Source organism: Synchiropus splendidus, chromosome 3 (assembly GCF_027744825.2).
Source record: "Synchiropus splendidus isolate RoL2022-P1 chromosome 3, RoL_Sspl_1.0, whole genome shotgun sequence".
Taxonomy (NCBI): domain Eukaryota; kingdom Metazoa; phylum Chordata; class Actinopteri; order Syngnathiformes; family Callionymidae; genus Synchiropus; species Synchiropus splendidus.
The window spans coordinates 22,821,052-22,841,487 of NC_071336.1; the positions used below are offsets into that span (position 1 = coordinate 22,821,052).

General features: G+C 41.4%; 1 protein-coding gene across 2 annotated transcripts in view; it reads right to left on the minus strand.

The window, feature by feature from the left end:
* Positions 1-20,436, minus strand: part of sema5a (sema domain, seven thrombospondin repeats (type 1 and type 1-like), transmembrane domain (TM) and short cytoplasmic domain, (semaphorin) 5A) — a 116,498-nt gene that overhangs the window by 18,287 nt on the left and 77,775 nt on the right. For both annotated transcript variants that reach the window (XR_008414167.1, XM_053859690.1), the window contains exons 15-16: positions 18,111-18,258; positions 6,923-7,148 (exon numbers count right to left, since the gene is read on the minus strand). Coding sequence is in view for 1 of the 2 variants with exons in the window: in XM_053859690.1 (XP_053715665.1) it covers positions 6,923-7,148; positions 18,111-18,258 (374 nt within the window). In the remaining variant the exon portion in view is untranslated. The remainder of the gene's footprint in view (positions 1-6,922; positions 7,149-18,110; positions 18,259-20,436) is intronic.

Sequence of the window (20,436 nt, forward strand, 5' to 3'; positions counted from 1 at the left end):
CACGGTCCAGTGTGGAGACAGGAAAGGTTTTACACCTCAGTATGAAGAAAAAACAGTCAGTAAATGTAGCTAACGGGACACGTCTGCATACAGAGGCTGCGTTATACACAATAACAAAGCATGTCATGGGTTCATGCACATTATGTTTTTTGCAGCTTTTTTCGGGGGCGTTCGAGTTCTGGATTTTCGATGGAAATCCGAAGCAAAAAAAATCTTGAAATTTTAGTTCGAACTCTGATTTGTTCGAAGTCTGGGACGTTCGAAAACCGAGGTTCCACTGCATATAAATATGATATATTTTGCAATATTGCCCAGCCTTTTCAGGAGACATGTTTACACAAAAGCATTTTCTGATATTAGTTTCTACAAATAGCATGTAAAAAAACAGCCAAGAATCGGTTTTTCCACAAATTAAAAGGGATTTTTTGACGGGATACAACTAAGCACAAGTGCCTCGGGATATTTTCAATGAATGAAGTTTACTGTGGCTTAAAGAAGGCTGAAAAACACTGTATTAGGGTACATCCAGGACAGTCACATTCTTCTTCGGACTGAAACGCACTTCGACCTCACCTGGACCCATGACCTGGGGTATCAGAGAAAAATGCATCATTTATCTGAGCTCTAGAACTAAGAGCTCAGTTCAATCTCATTGTTGTATTGTTTAGAAGTTCAGATATGGCGTTTGGTACTGAATTTCAGAGAAATGCCTCTGTTGTTGACAGTCAAAAGCAAAAGAAAGAAGCAAAGTTCATCTAATGGTTATAAAATAAAGCAGAAAAACAACAATGTCTCACTTTAAAAGGAAGCATTCTGATGAGAGAGATGACAGACAGGCGAGGTTTTTCTCCAAAATAGAGGACAGTCGCCACAGAATCTTCACTTGTTTGATGCTCGTGGTACAGTGATAAATTTTAGAACAACCTTCAAGACCCACTTTAAATGTGCAAAAAGTCCCGAGTATTGCATTCCACAGCTTCCGTCAGCGAAAAACAAACTATAAAACAGTTCTTATTTGACAGAAAATAGTTTTGACCGCCAAAGGTGAAGATTAATTTCAAGATGAGATGAATATTTACAGAATAAATGGCTCTGTCATGAAACATTCGAAATGTTCGATCACTTGGCTGCTCATGAATATTGATCTAAATATCAATCCAAGTATCATTTTGCTTTCTTCCTGACGCCAATCCTCGGCATCATCTTGTTTGTGTCTCTACTTAATCAATCATTCCACTGCTGGAAGCCAAAAGCTCACACTCCTCCATCAAACAGATTGATCCAGAGGAGAATGACTACCTCCTGCTCCCCTGGCATACGCTTCTGTAATCCAGGTGTTTGTCCATACTTGCCCATTTTAAATCATAAACTACACCTTGAGGTGTGTTGAGGTTGGAAACTTGACACGATGTACAAGAGGTTTTGTCAAGTTGCTGAAACTTAAAACAAAACAAATCCTCCTTCACCAGTGCATCACCATCTGCAGACAGGAAAGTCAACAGCAGCTGAATATCTAGTCCAACTTTATCAGTTTAACTATTTTAGGATCCTCCACTTGTTACCCTCAACACGTCTCAGACATTTAACTGGTGCTGCCCTGCACACAGGAATCATGTCACACGCAGTGCAGCCGACTATGATCTGTGTGATCCACTTAGACTCTCAGCACTTAGCTGTGATTACAATGATCAATGAATAAAGAAAAAAATCTGCTTCTCGATGTCAGTCAGTCAGTCAAAATGATAGAGTCTAGGAAGACAAGCGAGCTGACAATGGCAGGCGAGCACAGAGACAACGCGAGTGCAGAAGTGGGCAGCATCCATCAGAGACGTCCCGCAGCACTGCCTTATATCTACTCATCGTGCGCTCATGACATCCGTGCTGGGGAAACGAATCAGTTGCCCGGGAGAGCGGCCATTCCTCCATTCTCGATCAGCTGGAGTAAAACACATCAGTCTGCTGTGACTCTGTGGCAAAAATAAAGCCATCACTCACCAGCACACGCCGTCAAAATCACAGCCGTGCAACTTATCCCCCCCCCCCGTTGTGTCGCCGTCAAGGAACGTGAAAAACAAACCCAGAGACTGAATGATTTCCTTTTCGATGCCACGCGATCTCGATCTTTCAATTTGTGTGTTGAACTTCTCTTGGCGTTTATTAGATCAGACAGGCATATCAGTTTCACAGACACGAGACTCGACTGAGCAGATTATTCAAACTGACTGCTGGAGCAGGAAGCCTGTCGCAGCCAGTAACAACATCCACTGCTGTGGTTCAAGGTTCACAGATAACAAGGGAAATGGAGATTAAACTGTATGTTATTTACCATTACAAAAGGACACTTGAGATTAGGGAACACATAACCTGCCTTTCTCATCCACATGTGTAGTTATTCATCATCATAAAGTACTTAACATCTTGCATTTTCAGATGCAATTTCACCTGAAAGGACTCCACATTGATTTTCATCAGCTAAGCAAGGAATGAAAGTGTTCCCTCACCTAAAGTGTTACTGAATTTCACTATATTTCCATCTTAAACTTCTGACTCATGACTTTCATCGTATGAGCTTCTCTTCTTTATTTCATAAACCCATAATCCAACCTGCATCTCAGCATAACCAGACATGAATCTCAAACAGCAGGAGACGCTCGAGCAAACTCACATTTATAAAGCAGCGCGGCGACGAAACAGGAAGCCTGACATCCCCCGAGCCATCATCTGCTTTACTGCATTGTTGCTTCCAGAATCACCCATGACAGATGATAATAATAGACGGTTCTGAGGAGATTATGAGCAAACAGAAGCCGGGAAATACACAAGCCTATGACTTAATGCAATGATAGACTTGCCATGTGTGAAACATGAATATTCTCTGACAAGAGATTGCAAAAATACATGGCTTCAGGCGGTTATGCCGGGGGATAGATATTTGGCTTTTCGGCGCAGTGCGTAAAATGATAGGACAAAATTGCTGCTAAGCTTTGACAATAATTACTACGCTTTACATGAGAAGAGCAGCAACCGGATAATTCCAGATCTTGAGTAATTAACTGATCACTATCATTAAGCTGAGATTATTGATATGAAAACACACAGCATGTTAAATAGAGGAGCGTGTTACATGCTTGCTCACATCACACACCTTTCTTCTGTCATGAGGACTCGTATGAGGGAGCTAGAAGCCGTGCTTATCGCACACATCAATATCCAAAACATCTGCTTGTGAATGAGCACAGAGGAGGACGTCAAGACAAACGGCAAGATGAAGAGGGGACCCTGAGGTTTAATAAGAAACTGCAGCGCAGGACCATCATTCAAGAGAAGACATCTAAAAGATGCTGCCATCGAGAGATGCAGAGGGGAGGTTGTCTGGCTCCTTGTTTATCCAGGTCACTATTAGAGCTGCCTGTTACTTTTTTGGATAGAGATTTGAATTTATGTGAGTACAACAGAGGACCCATTCTACTCTTCCACTACAACTACTGTATACCTGCATTTACTAGGGTATTATAGCTGCAGGATTGTTAAAAATGTGCTTTGAGTGACTATTTTTTCGAGTAAAGTAAAGTATCGATGCTCCATGTCACTGTGCGTATTTGACTTGGTAATACCAATATAAAGGGGAAAAAAAAAAGAGTAAAAACACAAATACATTTTTGGACTGTGAAACATTGTAAGAACTCCAAAAAGATGATGAATGATAAATATTTACCTTTTTTTCTACTGATTTTTTTCTATTAACTGATAAGTGTGGCTATAGTGATGGGACCGGTTCATGGGGGACATGGAGCGCTAGAGCTAAAAAAAAGTGCATTATTTTTATTGTTATTGCTGTTTGGTTGATTTGTTTGGATTCATAAACGGTTCTAAAACACAACATACAATCTAATCGCTGATTTACTGAACAAGCAGGGGTTATTGCAGTTAATAGGCAGAAGCCAAGCTAGCATTTAACCCTAACCTCATTCTGGACGTGAAATGGATTTTGACACCCTGAATGTAACCTCGATGTTGAAACCAGGATTAGGGGCATCACTGTATTGCAGCAGGTACGCCCACTTGTGGCTGCAGCTGGACGGCAATAGGTGGCAAACACGTCCTCATACGGCCACAGTGGGTGCAGGTTTTTGTTCCAACCAATCAAGAAGTTAACCAATATGTGCTACAGGGTTGGAACAAAAAGCCACACCCACTATGGCCCTTTAGTGGAGCAGTATGACACCAGGGATACAGGCTATGTGAAGCAAGCGAAGTGGGCGGGGCTATGACACGTTTTCCAATAATAGATACCAAGACATATTTGGGCAAAATTAATGAGAGAAATTTTTCTCCAGAAAAAAAGGGTTACTGAAGGGGCACTTTGCTCATGCATTTTTTTTTATTGTACCCAGGGTTCAGTCACATGAACAAGGCCCTGATTGTAGCAACCTGCTTCAGGTGAGTCTTGTGAGTCAGTTCCTGCTTCCTCACTTGCTGGATTTTTAAAAAATTAGTTTATTTCTTATTTTATTCATTATTATTATTTTTAAACCTGTCCTCATCACCTCCCACTTGACCGACTGGTGCTTGAACCCAAGGAGGTCAGCTGACTCACACTGCTGCAGTCAATCAAGATGCTGTCTAATGGAGCCGATGTTTGAAGGAGACAATGCTCAAAAATATTCCGCTTTTGTTTGAAGACACTTTATTCAGTAGCATGGTTTTAGTTAATACTATTTAAGAAGAGACAGAGGCAGAATCAGTTTAATTGATATTTGAACCAAGATATGTTTTGTGCTGAATGTATTATTTAGTTTTTGCCCTGACATGGTGTTTGTTTAGCTTTTCAAGCTCTTTTCTGCTTGATAATAAAAGGTCAAGGGTTGTCCAGCATGTCCTTTGGGGTCAAGCAGGCTGTTTTCAAGTTGAGCCAGGAGCTGAAGATCAGCAAAATAACCATTTACATTTATTATTTTAAAGATTATTTTAGATATTAATTTTTTTGTTGTGTTTTTTTCTGTTTCTACAGTGCTGATTGTATTATTGCTGCATCTAATATTTAATGTTTGTCTTTAATGTTTGTATGATGATGTAACAACCAACATTTGTGGGAAGACTAAAGGCAGCCTAATCTCATCTAGTACAATCTAATCTAGGTGATGCAGCAGAGTGAATCTATGACATATTATCGACCACATTCGACTCACCTGCTGTTACACTTGGGAACACTAGGTTTCATTTGAACAGCACTCTAGATCTTATTTAACTAAAATGACAGCAAAGAGTTCTCAAGCAGTTCTCTGCTGACAAAAATAAATGATGGGATGCTCAGACATTCACGCCAATCGAGGCACCAAAGGACTCTTGCTTTCTAGAGTGTCACCAGAGCTCAGACTTCCATCAGTCTGAGGCAGAATTGAGCAGGGTGTTGTTGAAGAGTGTCAGGTACAAACACACAAACAGCACCAACCACACAACAACAATCTCCAACTGAACAAACACACGGACCGGTGGATGAGATTGAAATGAAGCAGTGGGTCAAAGGAGTTCATCCTCTGGGAGGAGAAAATCATCAAGGTGCACTTAACACAGAGCAGGAGAGGAGCGACAACACTGTGGCAACATCCACGTTGAAACAGTGATAAAAACCAACACATTCAAGATAAGAACACATTCTATGGGAAGCCATTGGTTGCTTTTGTTGGCTCCTTCTGTAAGGAGATGATTCATCTTGTGGTTAAGAACATTAATAAGAATTGAACTTGGCCTGAAGTCGATTGAACGTCTGGTTTCACGGACACCTCTCCAAAAGCTCTTCCTGAACCAATGGCGATGACTGCTGATGGTAATCACATGGTCGCCACAACACCCACTGAGACACTTAGTGTGTTAGAACATCTGCAACAAGTCAGACTTGTTCATCGAGTCATCGGCTTTTCTGCCAATTAAAGAAGAGGCTGTTCACTCTGCTGGCAGGTGCTTGTTAAACCTTTGAAGAAACACTTAGTGCTTGCGTGAGTAGAACAACATGGCCTCGTCTGGGGGGGGGGACTTTCAGAGATGGATCAAAGAAGCTGCATCTTCATGATCCAAGACCAGTGAAGTGGCTCATCAGGGTTCAAAGACAGACCACACAGGAACACTGAGGAGCACCAGCTACTCAGGAGATGAAACCCCAAACTATGAAGCAGACACTCGCAGATACTGTGAGGCACTTTTATGAGCCGCACAGCTGCCTTTGGTGTGGCGTCACCGCGCGACTCGCCTCCGCCCTACACTGGTTTTCATGCCGAATGAACAAACAGCATCAATTAAGAGACTTTAGTAAACATTTACAACATTTGCTGGGTGTGGAGAGACTGTTTACACTTCAGACGCGTGAGTGATAGCATGTGGGCGCGCAATGAAACTGCCGCTCCAACTTGTGGCTTTAATTAAACATGCTTCTGCGTGTAATTTGATTTGCATTCATTACTAAAGGACGCCACATGGGTTAGTCAGTTTTTGACAGAAAGAAGAGCGTTGAGTTTATGGAGTGAGAATAAGTTAGGAAATAGTAAAGACTGTACCTTATCAATCATTTTATTAAAATTTCAGGCATTTGGAAAGAAAAATGTAATGTCATTCAATTATAAAATACAATAAAATAAAATCCCAAGAGGGAAATATAAGCGTTAGGAAGCAAGGTTTTAAATGTAAAACAATATGTATGTCTCACAATAGTGAGACATACATAGTTACCATACCAAGTACTTTCCATTAAATAATAACTTCATATGTGCGAAAAGACTCACAAATAAGAAGTTTATTTATTAACCGACAGTGCTAACAAAATCACATTCAAAATCCTGACTGTTTGGTTTGTTGACACATTACAAATGTGGCTATGTGGATGGATAGCTGCTGAAAAACAGAAGGGAGCAGAGCTACGTCTACTCACCATCGGTTGAGCAGCCAGTTGACCCATCACTGGAGCAGTAGCGCATCTCGATCCTCTGTCGACCCACTTCCAGCAGGCCAGCGTCTGGCACCCGGGCCTTGCAAGTGTAGCGGAAACGCTGCTCGTAATGGCCGCCATGGTCTGAGATGTTGACCGGGGTCCATGGCGTCCAGGGTGTTGTCTTCTTCAGGTCAGGGCAAGGCATGGTGTTGCAAGACTGGTACTCCTGTAAGGAGAAAGATGTTAGCATCTCCTTAGTTGAGTGAGCTGTAACTTTCTGCTTAGTTTACCACTTTTTCCAAATCAACCTGACTTCTTCCACTTTATTGCTTCAAAAGTTACTCAGTACATATTAAGGAACATGCTCACCGAATTATAAATCACTGTGTGTCACAGCTTTTAATTGGTAAGTCAGGGCAGCGCTGGTTTTAATTTGGGAATGTCTCCTCGGCTGGCACATTTATTAAGCTCAGTCTGCAGGAGTTGCTCTGTGGATGTCTGCATGGGGTCTCCGGGGCACCGGGTACGAGCTTTGAAAACCTCTGAATAAAGCAGCTAAGGCGACTTATATCATGCCTGAACAATCCTAAAGGTGGGGCAGCAGGTTCTTAACTGACCGTCTTCAAATTCACACCCTGATTACAACCAAGCTATTACAGAAAAACGTTCATCCCTCATGAAGCATGCAGCACTGTAAACTGCAAAATTAGATGACAATTCATCCTCCCTGCTCTCTTTTAGTCCTACTGTAATGAGCAGAGAGACAAAACTAGCACACTGATGCTGTGTTGCACTGGTGGGTGTTGCTCAAACGGTCCTCAACTTTATGAGAATCAGACACTTGGCTTCTAGTCAGCAGGTGAAAGCAGAGCTCCTTCCCTAAGAACACTGAGCCTCGTAACCAACAGCTTGTCAGTTATAATTTCAGTTATGTCCACGAGCTCATGGCAAAGTTGTGACTTGTATGATTCAGACAAGATCTTCATCCCTGCCACATCTGGAAGACAAACAGGATCAACGGCAGTCTAAAAACTAACTTTTGTGATAATCTTCTTCTTTTCTTTGTTGTCTTGGTTCTGAAAGGGCCACATTGTTGAGTTTCTGTCACGGCTGTGTGTGAAATTCCACGTCTCATGCAAAGTGATATTCTGGATTCGTTTGTTATTCCGACAAAGGTTACAATCCCTGCAGACTGCTGGCTGGACTTTAAAGGAAACAAACAAGCCAGAAACAAAAGGTCGATGATCAACTTTAATTATATATTGGAGAGGTGTGGGAGAGGAGGTCGCTCTCGGGCTGCAGGAGGACGGCTGCTGAGAGTGATCTGGGTGTGTTCGCGGAAGGAGAGGAACTTAAAGGGAGGGAAAATGAAAAGGCAATAAAGGCATCACTGTCCGCCATCTGCATCTGGCTTTAGGGGCTTGGCAGTTAACCGACAATAGCAGCTCCTAGGACATAACACGAGAGTCTTATGGAGGAGTGTATTTGGCTTCATTTCACTCTATTTGGAACCTTGGTCAAAGATACACCCGGTGAGGCTCTGTGGTGAGATTATATGCCGCTGACGGGCAGTCAGGGTCATTTCATGCCCAGCTAAATAAATAAGGGGAGGGAGGTGGGACCAAACAAGACAGTAAAGGTGAGATGGCTGCCAATTTCTTTATACTTGTTTATTCACGCTGAGTAGGCATTTAGTGACTGCCAGACCTGGAGGAATAAGATAAGAGCTCTGCTTTGTGCATCCTTCATCCTGTCAGATAGGATGCACTGACAGGTCAGCTGCGGCAAAAAGCAATATCCATTTTATGCAATGCAGCTTCATTTTTCACCATTTACTCCTGATATGGACATCATTCATGGTGACCCCCTCCCCTCCCCCACATTACTACTGACTATCAAGACTACTGTAATAATAATGATTGCAAAGTCACTGATAGTTTTGGTCTTAATATAGTGTGTTTTGCATTGTAGAGAGAGAATTTCCAGTTCCAGAAAAACAGTCACCTTTGAATCTTCAAAGATTCTTTGAAATTCAACTCCGGTGTGTTCGGTTGTTTTGGAGCTTTTATTTGGTCATTTTCCGGTTTGGTTGTGTGTTTCCGTTTCCTGTGTTTTGTTCCAGCTTCCCGAGCGACACGGCTGGCATCGATCAGCGAATCTAGCTTTCCTGGATATCTACACCTGGGTGCCAGTTTGTGTCGCCAGATGGTACTTTGCGTTCCTATGATAAACTCCCTTGTGACTCCACTCTCTCATGCTTCTGATTTTGATCTGAATTCTGTGCGTGCTTGACTTTCTTTTCAGCCACCTCCTTAGTTTGCTCTCCTCGCTCCGTTTTCTGTTTTTCACTTCTCTCTATTTACATTTATTTGCCTGTTTTCCTTCCTGTTTTTCCCTGCCCCTCTGCGTTCTCCTCACTCCACAGTTTGGTGCCGACGTCCTTGGTTTCTTCGTTCCTGTTTGTCTTTGCGTTTTCGTGCTGTTGTAAATCAATCCCTGTTAATTTACTCTTGTAAATTAACGACTTTTCAGCTCTACAGTTTGAGTCTGGTCCCCCTAATGTCATTAGAGTTCTTTTGACTTGTCTCTTCTCACCTAATTCTAATTCCATTTTGGTTCAAATCTGACGCATACATTTGCGTATAGACTGTGTTCCAGTCAATCTTCAAGTCAATATTTGTTGAAGCAGCACTCACATAATTATGTATGATGTAATAGACTAATATTAAAGTCACAATCTAAGTACATACGAGCATTTTTGAATTGTCTCCACCCTTGGTAATAACACACTTTCACCCTCTTGTTTGCCTTTCCTCCCGTATCTCCGTTTCATCTCCCTCCTCTTATCAACGCTCATTTTAATCTTGCCATCTCTCCTCCGCTGCTCTTCCCCGGAGCACCCAGGTTAAGAACACAGTGAGGATTGAAAATATGAAAAATGGTGGTGTCACCTCCATCAGACTTTCTGCCTGTCTGCGTCTGGCGCAGACATTAATATTTATCAATATCTGCCATCACAGACTTCAGCAGGCTGATTATTACCTAATAATAAAAATAAAAAGTGTCAGCGATACTCTTCCGTGACTGACGGGTGACTGTGGGCGATCTGGCTGCGCTTGCTGTGTTAGTTGTTAATGGTGGGCAAACGATCTTAATATTTAATGAGGCTGGTCCAGAAAGCTTTTCCGTCTGAACTCTCTGAGGGCTGAGGAGATAATTACTGGGTTTAAAATGATTCCTCTCTCAGGATCACAGGTGGAGTCAAGACCTACAGTGTATTATTGGGAATAAGCCTCTCCGACTGTGGAAAATCTGCCGGGTATGAACAAGACCCGCCTACTTGTTTGCCACAATAATGTGAGAGTAGACTGTAACACTACACAATTCACTCCATAGAGTTCTATCAACCTGCTGTCTCTTTTTGGAGTCCCTTATCTCTATATCTAAACAGGGGAAACAGCAAAACCTTCCCAAGTTTCTAAACAAAATGTCATGAAACTTTCATGAAGCAAACTCCTCTGGATACAGGCAACATTGCTTGAAACAGAAAAGTTTATCTCCAAATGTGATAAGAGAAAAATGAAGTATTTGATATGAAATTTCGCACATCATCTAGGAGATACAATCTGTGGGATTATTCACACTCAAACAACTTACTACCCACGTAATTGGCACAGCATTTGCAAAAAGGCTGTGAATCCATCAAGTTCAAACTTTAAAAAAATGCAGACAGAATCATTAGGCAATAGCTGAAGTTTCAGGTCTTTAACATTCATACAGTCAGAAGCTGCAGCCATCATGATGGAGTGATTCTCATTTGCCCTGCTAATATGATACCTGTACGGACTGAACAGCCCATTTGAAAGCTCCCCATGCAACCAATGAATCCAACCATGAGGATAATGACGCTTTAAAACAATTCTGTGGCTGTGAATTTCTGAATGAATTTCTCTCTGTTGTTTCAATGGACAATGTTAAAATATTTTACTGCCACAGTAACCACAGTTTGCAAATGAAATACTAAAATAAATCAAGTTTGTGACTCAGCTAGATCCTGTGTTTTCAGTCACTAGATTTGCTCTTCTTAAAACTGGGTTCCAGACTGAAAACTTTCTTTACAGCTGACTCACAACTCTTCACAACTTCACAATCACTTTGGTTACACCGCACTCCTCAGCACTTGAACCCTTTGGAAATATGAACACAATAACTCCTCTCTCTTTCATTATAATGAGCAGCAACAAGCGTTGCCAACACAGTGGCCAGTCAAAAGCACAAAGAGTTTAAACGTTATTTTCTAAAACCAGAACTTATAGAATTGGCAGAATTTCCCAGTGTCGATGAAGCATTTAGATGGGGAGCACAGATTATCTAAAACCACTCAAACACACCAGTAGTATCTGTCCCTGTCCACTCTCACATGTCTTGCTTGTCTGTTGTTAAGTTAGCAGCTTGCCACCCAAAGACCTGAAAAGACCTTTTTACCTCCATCTGTGGGGCTGTGTGTGAATACAAAGCGTGGCACATTAATAAAGGTATGCTGCGGGGAGAGAGGCAATTTTGCTATTAATAAAGCTGAGGAACATACAAACAAACAAAGTACAAAATAAGTGTATTCACAAATGTGTTTTAAATCAGGCATTGTTTTAAAATCCCAGGCACCTGAAAAACTTAACAGGAAATAGTGTTGAGTCAACTAGCAGATAAAAGAAAATACAGTTAAGACGGTGGAGAACATTTCTTCAGCTTTACTCCTTCAACGTAATGCTCAGCATTACATGGTTGTCCATTCAGTAGAGACTGGATGAAAGTGAAATTAAATAGAATTCAGCTCCAAAATCCAAATCTTACAAAGCCTTTGAATGTGCAGGTGGGCATGTGAAAAAGCAAATTGAAATCATATGTCGACAGAGATGTCGCCTCCCACGAAGGGAACACAGAGATCTTATTGTGGGCAAATAGCAATTATATGCCAAGCAGCATGTTTAACTGCCGCTGCAATGAGTTGGAATGTCGTGCAGGAGCTTCTGGGTGGGAGGATGATAGCATCTCAGATGGAACCTGGTCAGTATAGAAGTGGTGGGCAGAGGGCTGAAAAATGCTGACGTAATGGGTTTGTGCTAAGAGAGTCTTCACATGCGACGTTGAAATGGAGCGGCAGCAACTTGGGTTGCATGGCTTCTTAGGGCAGCTTCAGCCTGGCGTCAAGCAGGGCAGTTTTGCTGCTCTCATTCAGGCAGCATTAGTTTATAAAGGAAATATCAAGGATAATTCATCTCAACGCTTATTTTTTAGTCGACTCTAGTATTGCTAATTGGGATGTTGTTCTTCGGTTAAAGAAAATATGCTGCAGATATAATCCAACACAAAGTCATACAATACCACAATACTTGAAAAACTACTACTACTACTCTACTCTACTCTATTGATAGTTCATACATTTGTGTCAGGAACTTTGAATGATGTCATATCAAATGTGTAAATGTGTATTTAGTGCTTCACCAAATTTAGAGAAGCCATGGGTCCATGAATCATTTCAGGATTCCTCCTGGTGGGGCACTCATGGTATATGTCATAGTAAGTTGTTAGTATGTCTGGGGAGAGGGATGTCTGGGCCTCATTGCTCTGGCCGATGAGCCCACCTGGGATAAGTGGAGGAAAATGGATGGATGGGTGGAAAAGTCTAATGCAAACACTTGGCTCCAATAATGTGAACTGTAAGGGGAAGTTTGATAGAAAAACAAAACAAAAAAACTGCTGCTGTCAGGACAGTGAAGATGAAAATAGATTAGATTTTAAGGCAAGACAATAATCCCAAAACCCACAAACACTCCGTTGATGTCAGAGATAATAACTCCAGCAAACGCGCCAAGATCATCCCCTGACTTGGATCCAATTTACATTTTAAAATGATGCCTGTGGTTCAAAGAAATGCTCCACTGAAGGCTGGCCCCAAACACCTCAAAGCCAAGAGTCACTGCCAATGAAGGGCTTCAGATATTAGATTAAAGGACAGAAAAGATGATCAATATTTCAGGGGATTTCGAGGTACTGTTAAAACCTTGCATCAATGGAACTTAGAGTATTAAATTGAAGCATAAATCGTGTACGAATGCTAATATCCAATGGTGAAGGGAAAGGTGAGATAGGACCTGTGACTTCTGTCTTTATGTAAGAAAGTGTCGACGTGTGAGTCTGAGGTAAATGGAGTCCAAGCACAAAGAGCTCTCTGTGGTGTGTGGCCAGTTCTGGTAATGAATAACAAGGAGTTGTGCCTTTCTAGTCTCCCCCCGTCATTACACTCATTATACTTCTTACTGGACCTGCTCAGGCTTAAGTGAGAGGGAAAAGAGTCATTAGGAGAGGGCAGAGAAAACGTGGCTTGTTATGCATCAGGGCGCCGATATATATCGGCAAGTCCACTGACATTTAAGGCCGTTGTACAGATGGAGAGATTAGACTGAACAGTGGTCTCCAGTGAATCTTGTCTACTGTTGCCAAGTCTGTGGAGAGTGTTTGCCTGGCCGTGTAACATATGGGGAAACCTGAGTTTACCTGAATATGGAATACACTCTCCCTCACTTGAACATCTGTATCACTAGAACTATCTGGTAAGCATCTCCCACGAGCACAGAGAGACCATGTGCCTCCTCAGAAGCTTGCGACTTGTCTTTGACTTGTAGCATTCGGTTACAGGGTCAAGAAGTTGAGTTCAGCAGAGAAGAGTCGAACTGTTTGAAATCTGCAGAGAAGAAATTTATGTGCTCAGCCATTTACAGGCAGAAATACCTTTGAGGATTTATGACCTCGTGAAAAGAAGCAGCTCTGCAACATTGGCGTGTGTTTTATTGTGTTTGCGGTTCTCTGGTTTCGGTTGTGTCTCACTTACGCCCAGGATTTAATACTTATCAATTAGGTGTATGCTATTTTCAACCAATATTTGAGGACCAAAATCACTGGAGAATGAACCAAGGACACCTTTCTTATCATTTAGACCAATCCCAAGGATTTTTTGTCTATTTTTGTTGCTTTACACAGCTCTTTCACTGGTTAAGAATGTTTTTCCTCACTATTCGTTTGATTTTAATTTCAATGAATAATGTATAAAGCGATTAGTTGCTTGTCTGATGTTTTAATTTGCAAGATTATTTTATTTCAGTTCTGTTTGGGAGCTCATTTCTCTGTTTAAAAATCCTAACACACATCTTCACCTCAGAAAAACATGGCGCCATTAAGGTGAGAATGGGTTCAAGAGATGCACTTACGGTACATTAGAGATGATCATACTCACTAAACATGGAGCTGGTGAGAAGGGATGAGTTATAGGATGCTGCTAAAGCTGCTCTTAAGTTGGTATCATGCGAAAAAATAGGATAATTCTCTTCATCACTATAGGAACAACAGTGAATTTCTCTGGAAAGCCTTTTTTCAGGAGCTGCTCCATTGTTTCCAACTTTTCTGATTGAAACTCTTGTTTAAAATGTTCAACTCTTAAAAACAGCACTTTTAGGAAACAGTTTCTAAAAGTCTATAAATGCCATCTGTGGACTGCACAATTGTCCTCTCTCTCTCCTCTCACTGATCAATTTTTGTGGGGTAAAGATTGAATCATATGCATTTTAGGTTACAACTCGCTCAAAAATAATGTAGGTATTCATAAACTAATTTTTATCTCTAAGATCCCAAAAGCACAACAAATGAAAGAACTGCAGTGAAAGAAATGTCAGTGGTTGCCACTTACAGTATATGAACTTTATTTCGTTCTGAAGGACCTGTGATAAATGGTCACTACTTTATATTGAAGCATTCAGAATGAATGTTCTCCACTGTACCATTTGAAATCTATTTCCGACTTTATTACACTGGGGCCCACTATCATAAGGTCCCTCTCATAGCCAGTTGTTTGTACTGTAGAAGTGATGATATCAACAAAATACTCCTTCTTCTCTCACGGAAGAAAAACTTTCAAGTGGCTTATGTAACACAATCTGCAATTGTCACCTTTTGAAAAAAAATAAAATTAAAACATCGCTGAAGGAAATGTGACTGGTAGAAAGAAATTCATCAGTACAGGTGTGTGGGAAGGGTGTGGGCAGTGTGTTGCTTGCTAGCTACAAGTTGATAATTTGTCTGAGTCGATGGATTGTTCATTGCATGGCTGGCACTTTCAGTTGCCACTGACACCATGAATTGACAAACCAAACCAAAACATGTCATGAGATATTCAACAGATATAAACAAAGGAAAAATAAAAGCCGCGAGAACGACGGCCATGTGTATGTTGGAGTATAATATCATTCATTCTATCTTTAGTTCTTCTGCCAGCTTGTCATCTGGTCAGCATCTGGAGATGACCACAGGTGGCTGCCATTCTCCCCTGGAAAGTGTGAGCGTGTGAGACAGATGGCTGATAACATCTTATATTTCTGTGGCGGTAATAAGTAAAGTGACTGATCCAAACTAAAACACAGTTTTTAATCTAGGAAAATGATCAGTAGCACTGGTTTGCAAACAATTACAGTATCCCAGCTGGCTGACGTCTCAATGGGGTGGCAGCCAAAACAGACCAACCAAAGTCCGTCAGGAATAACAGTCGGGAAGAGAAGTGACAACAGCTTGAAAGGTAGAGGCGGCAGTTGTGGAAAATTAACCATACAAGATGTGTTCTGTGTTCATTCAAAAAGCCTTCTGACTTAATGAGTCACAGTTTTTCCTCTCTGCAAGATGTCACCATCATCAGCTGACTGTGGTGTTGTGACAGCAAATAATCTTGTTTTTAAAAACAGCTCCTCCACTCCGCTGAGCCAGGCCCTGTGAGATCGCGCAAATGAGATGCTGCCCACAATGATTAAAGGTCACCCGCTTCCTCGGGGCTGTCTTTGCAGCGGTAAGTGTGGCTACAAGGCCTAGTGTGGGAGGGAGCATGATATGAAGAGCTGCTCAGGCCTGGAGCCTTGAAGGCCTTTACACAGTGTGAGCATGGTTTGACACAAACAGCCTTTAAAGCAATGTTAATTGAAGAGTGAAAACTGAATTCACCTCCTCTTTAAACAACTCACTCCACTATCACACACAGGTGCTGAGGAACCACATGAGCAGGTGTCAGTACATACGAATGCTGTTTTTATTTCTTTATATCATAATAATATAATTATAAGTCTTTATTTTTATAGCACCTATCCAACTCGTGTCACAAAGTGCGACACATAAAATCAAACACCAAACAATTTAAACACAGTCATACACAGCAGAAAGCAGCAGTGCAGAAAAAAAGTACAGATAAAAACAGAGACATGTAGCGAGGTAATTGAATAGCCAGAGGACAATGAGATTCAGCTTGGCAATAACATAACTAAAATAACAATAACAATAAAATTCCCCTCAACGAATCCAGTGAGTGGACATCATCGAACAAAAGCCTGTCTGTAAAAAAACACATTTTCATAAGAGATTTAAGGGACGGCACAGGCTCAGCCAGTCTTATCTCCTCGGGCAGACTGTTCCAAAGTCAGGGCGCACCGACGGAAAAGGCTCCGTTCCCTTTTCATTTCAGCCTCAAATTTGGAATACATTATAGGGACTTGCCGTGTGTGAGGATCTAAGACTGCAGGTTGGCTCAGAGGTGGTCAACACATCGAGACCCAAATGAGATTTAAAAGGTAATGTTAAAAACGGAAAAATCAATTCTAAAATGCAGAGGAAATGTCTAGACAGTGAAGCTACAGCTGGCAAATATGATGCCATTGAAAAAAAGAAAAGAAAATCACAAAAAAAAAAAAAAGATCCGGACCAAATTTAAGACTCTTTTTGTATTTCTTAATATCTTACTGTACTTACAATTATTTATTTATGATTTTCTTAACCTTTATTACAACCCATGCAGGGACACAGGATGCTGCTGTACCTGGCCCAGACTGGTGGTGAAGTCAGGACTGCAGACTCTCGGTTAATCAGTACAGCCTGACTCCTGACTTGTGTCTGTCATGCTCTCATGTGCACCTGCTTGTGATTTTATTCACATGACTCAACACCTTCTCTGTACCCGTTTTCATATACTGTAATTTGTCTTGCATTAATTGTTCCCTTATCGTCTTCTTCTTCTGAATCTTTCGGCTTCTCCCTTCAGGGGTGGCCACAGCTGATCATCCTCCTCCATCTCACCCTGTCCTCTGCTTCCTCTTCTCTCTAACCTACAAACCCCATGTCCTCGTTCACTACATCCACAAACCATCTCCACCTAGCCTCTCTGACTTTGTCTCCTAAACATCTGACATGTGCTGTCCCTCTGATCCCATCCATCCTGCTCACTCCCAGAGTGAACCTCAGCATCTTCATCTCTGCTACCTCCAGCATTTCTGGCCTGCCACTGTTTTGTACACTTTCCCTTTCATCCTTGCCAACACCCTTTTGTCACACATGCCTGCACCCGCTTCTTCGCCTCCTTCTCACACTTGCCCCATGGACAGTTGAGATTAAGTACTTAAATCCCCCCACCTTCTTTGTCTCTGCATCCTGTAACTTCACCTGTCCACTTGGCTCCCTCTCATTCACACACATGTATTCCATCTTACTGCGGCTAACCTTCATTCCTCTCCTTTCTAAGGCAGACCTCCACCTCTCTGGCTTCTCTTCCACTTGCTCCCTGCTCTCACCACAGATCACAATGTCATTCCCTTATGAAGAGCTATAAAATTTGAATGTCATTCCCAAGTACACGCATCTCCATACAATATTTCAGAACAATTTCCAACAATTCCATCTGCAGAGGAACCAAAATGTAAACATCTAACTGAGAATCAGCCTCACCCAGTCCAATGTCAATTCTGTAAGTCGCTTCAACAACATCGAAAATACAGCAGTCCATTTATTTCGGCAGTTTGCTTGTTTGCTCCATGAAATAAACGTAATAAATATCAGAACACGACAAGGACAATGCAGACTCATTTTTCCGCCCTTCCCTGGCTCATCTATACTTCGGAGAAATCATGGATGATATTAAGTTTGAGGCAACAGAGCTGCCGTGGTAGTAAATCTGACAGGCGCTGCCAGTTTGCATACAAACCCACAGACGCTAGTCATTTTATATGTTGCCGCACCGTAACCAGTGGCTACAGCTGCATCTAATGTCACCACTGACATTTTCGAACAATGCAGAGACCCACAGGACAAAGCTTCGACTGTAACCTACCTGACCACACCCGGGACAGTCAATGCCATTCTCACAGGTTCTGCGTCGGGACTGGATCCCTCCACCACAAGGCACGTTGCAGCGTTCCCATGCCGACCAGGCCGACCAGTAGGTGTGAGGCGGGCAGGGCAGGTGTTCGTTGCAGTACCTGGGAAAGAAAGGAGGCAGCGGCTGCAGGCGATCAGACTGTTGTTTCACTTTAGAGTCAACAAGTTCATCATAAGCTCTTTCATAAGGTTTCTGACTGCAATAAAGAAAGTGATAAGAAAAGAGAAACAGAGCGCTAACAATATATAATAATCCCCGCTGGTGAATGCTGTATCATCTTGTCCATGTCATCTCAGGACATCATGTTTACTCATGAGGTTGGGATGGCGAGCAGGAAAAACTGATCTTTCTAGATGCTAAAAAATAAACTCTAATGTCCAATAAAGCAGCCTTGTCTCATTCCTGAGATAAAAAAACAAGTAAACAATACATTTTCCAATTCTTTGAATATGATTTCTGCATCCATGTTTTCGCTACCATCAGATTTGTGAATGCAGTAATTGTCTGGTTCAGTAACCATTGTGTTTCCGTGACATTTGTTACAGACTTCTGTTGTCAGCTTTGGGAGTTCATGTTCCAAATAGAAGCTTCCCTTCAGCCTGTTGTGTTGCCTTGAGCAGGACTTGTATAATGTTATTTGACAAAAAGGGCTATCATTTTATTACAACATCGAAGGGCGGGACCTTCATAACAGGGAACTGACACATCACCCATGTTATTTACTGCAATAGTCAGCAAATGTTTGGTTCTAGTAATGTGATGACATGAACATTAACATCGTGTGGTAACATTTTGAGTGTAACATAGCGATGGGAAATTACTGGAACACTTCACTTATTAATGGCAACTTTGTGAGTGGCAGTGAAATGATAAGAAAAAAATGAAGTTCTGTTCTTTGAAACCACAGAATAGAAGTTCTTATGGTTATATGATATACATTTTATGCTGTGACTATTAAGATACAAGAGAGACAAAAGAAAATGTAGAGAAAATGGAGAAAAATATGAAAAAAGTAAAAAAAAAAACGGGTTCGAGTTAGAAAGGAACAAAAAACAAGAATTATGATTCTAGAGTATTAAAACAAAGTAAATTCGTACTCATTTAGTCTTTGATTTTTAATGTCAAAGATACTAGCATGAAGTATATATTAATTACCTGACGAACCATAGAAAAAAATCCAAATTTAATTAACATAATGAATAATAAGCAAAGGGTGTCTTTCATCACAATTTCAATATCAGAGATCGAGAACATTAAAAAGGTCAGTAAAATAATGTTTCATTTTCTGGTTTCATATCTTTAAAAATAATTACACATGAATTCAACTGAAAAATATAATTCAAATGAAAATAAAAAATGAATAAAACTGACAATAACAACAATATAATACACCCTGTTTCTAGGAATGAAGACGAAATAATAAATCATATCTACCTGCCGAAATAAAAATAACGTGCATAATATTCATGCATTTAAGTCTAGAATTGTGGTCCAAACAGCTGTAAATGTGCTAAAACCTCAATGCATGTGCAGTGAAGAGCATTTCTTGATAACAAATGAAATAAGCAAGCAAACAAATCCACCGTGACGGTGTCCTTTCAGCAGCTGCTGTGTTCTGCAATCGCTCCTCTGTTCGATAAAAGCCTAAAAATCACATGTGAAGGGCTCTGGAAATGTCGCCACACTTTTAGCTTCGCCAGTAAATTAAATGAACAGCAAAGTGTTCACACCACGAGACAGGGCTGTGCACAGAACGCTTGGGGCGAACTTCACCCAGCCTCGCCCTGCGATGTGGTCGGTCACCGTTTGTTGTGAACAACTGAGTGAATCACATGACCGCGGTCTGAGCTGCAGGCAGAACCTCCATCACCTGAAACAAGAAGCGTGATCTCGATGCACTAGGATGGGCCTTTGCGCATTTTTGCTGATGCTGCACATGCATCAGCTTTAATTGTGCTGTTTTATGAGACAGGATTAGAGCCCTCTCAAAAACAGTCAATTACTCACTCCTCATTACAGAAGAACAACAGAGGAGCGTCGGGCTCATTAGGGCCACATTATTTATCTTTTCCTACGCACAATAAAAATGCTTTTATTGCTGTTTTTGATGTTTCTGGACTCATTACACCCTTCTGGGGATAATAAAGACTCTTTGTGATGAAATACGGTATCTTCTTCTATTTTATTATCTTCACCCAGGGACCAGCCGTTTCTATTGTACTTCCCCACAATAGTAAGGGTGAAGCCAAAGCTGCATTTGCGTACGCCGGAGCTGTTC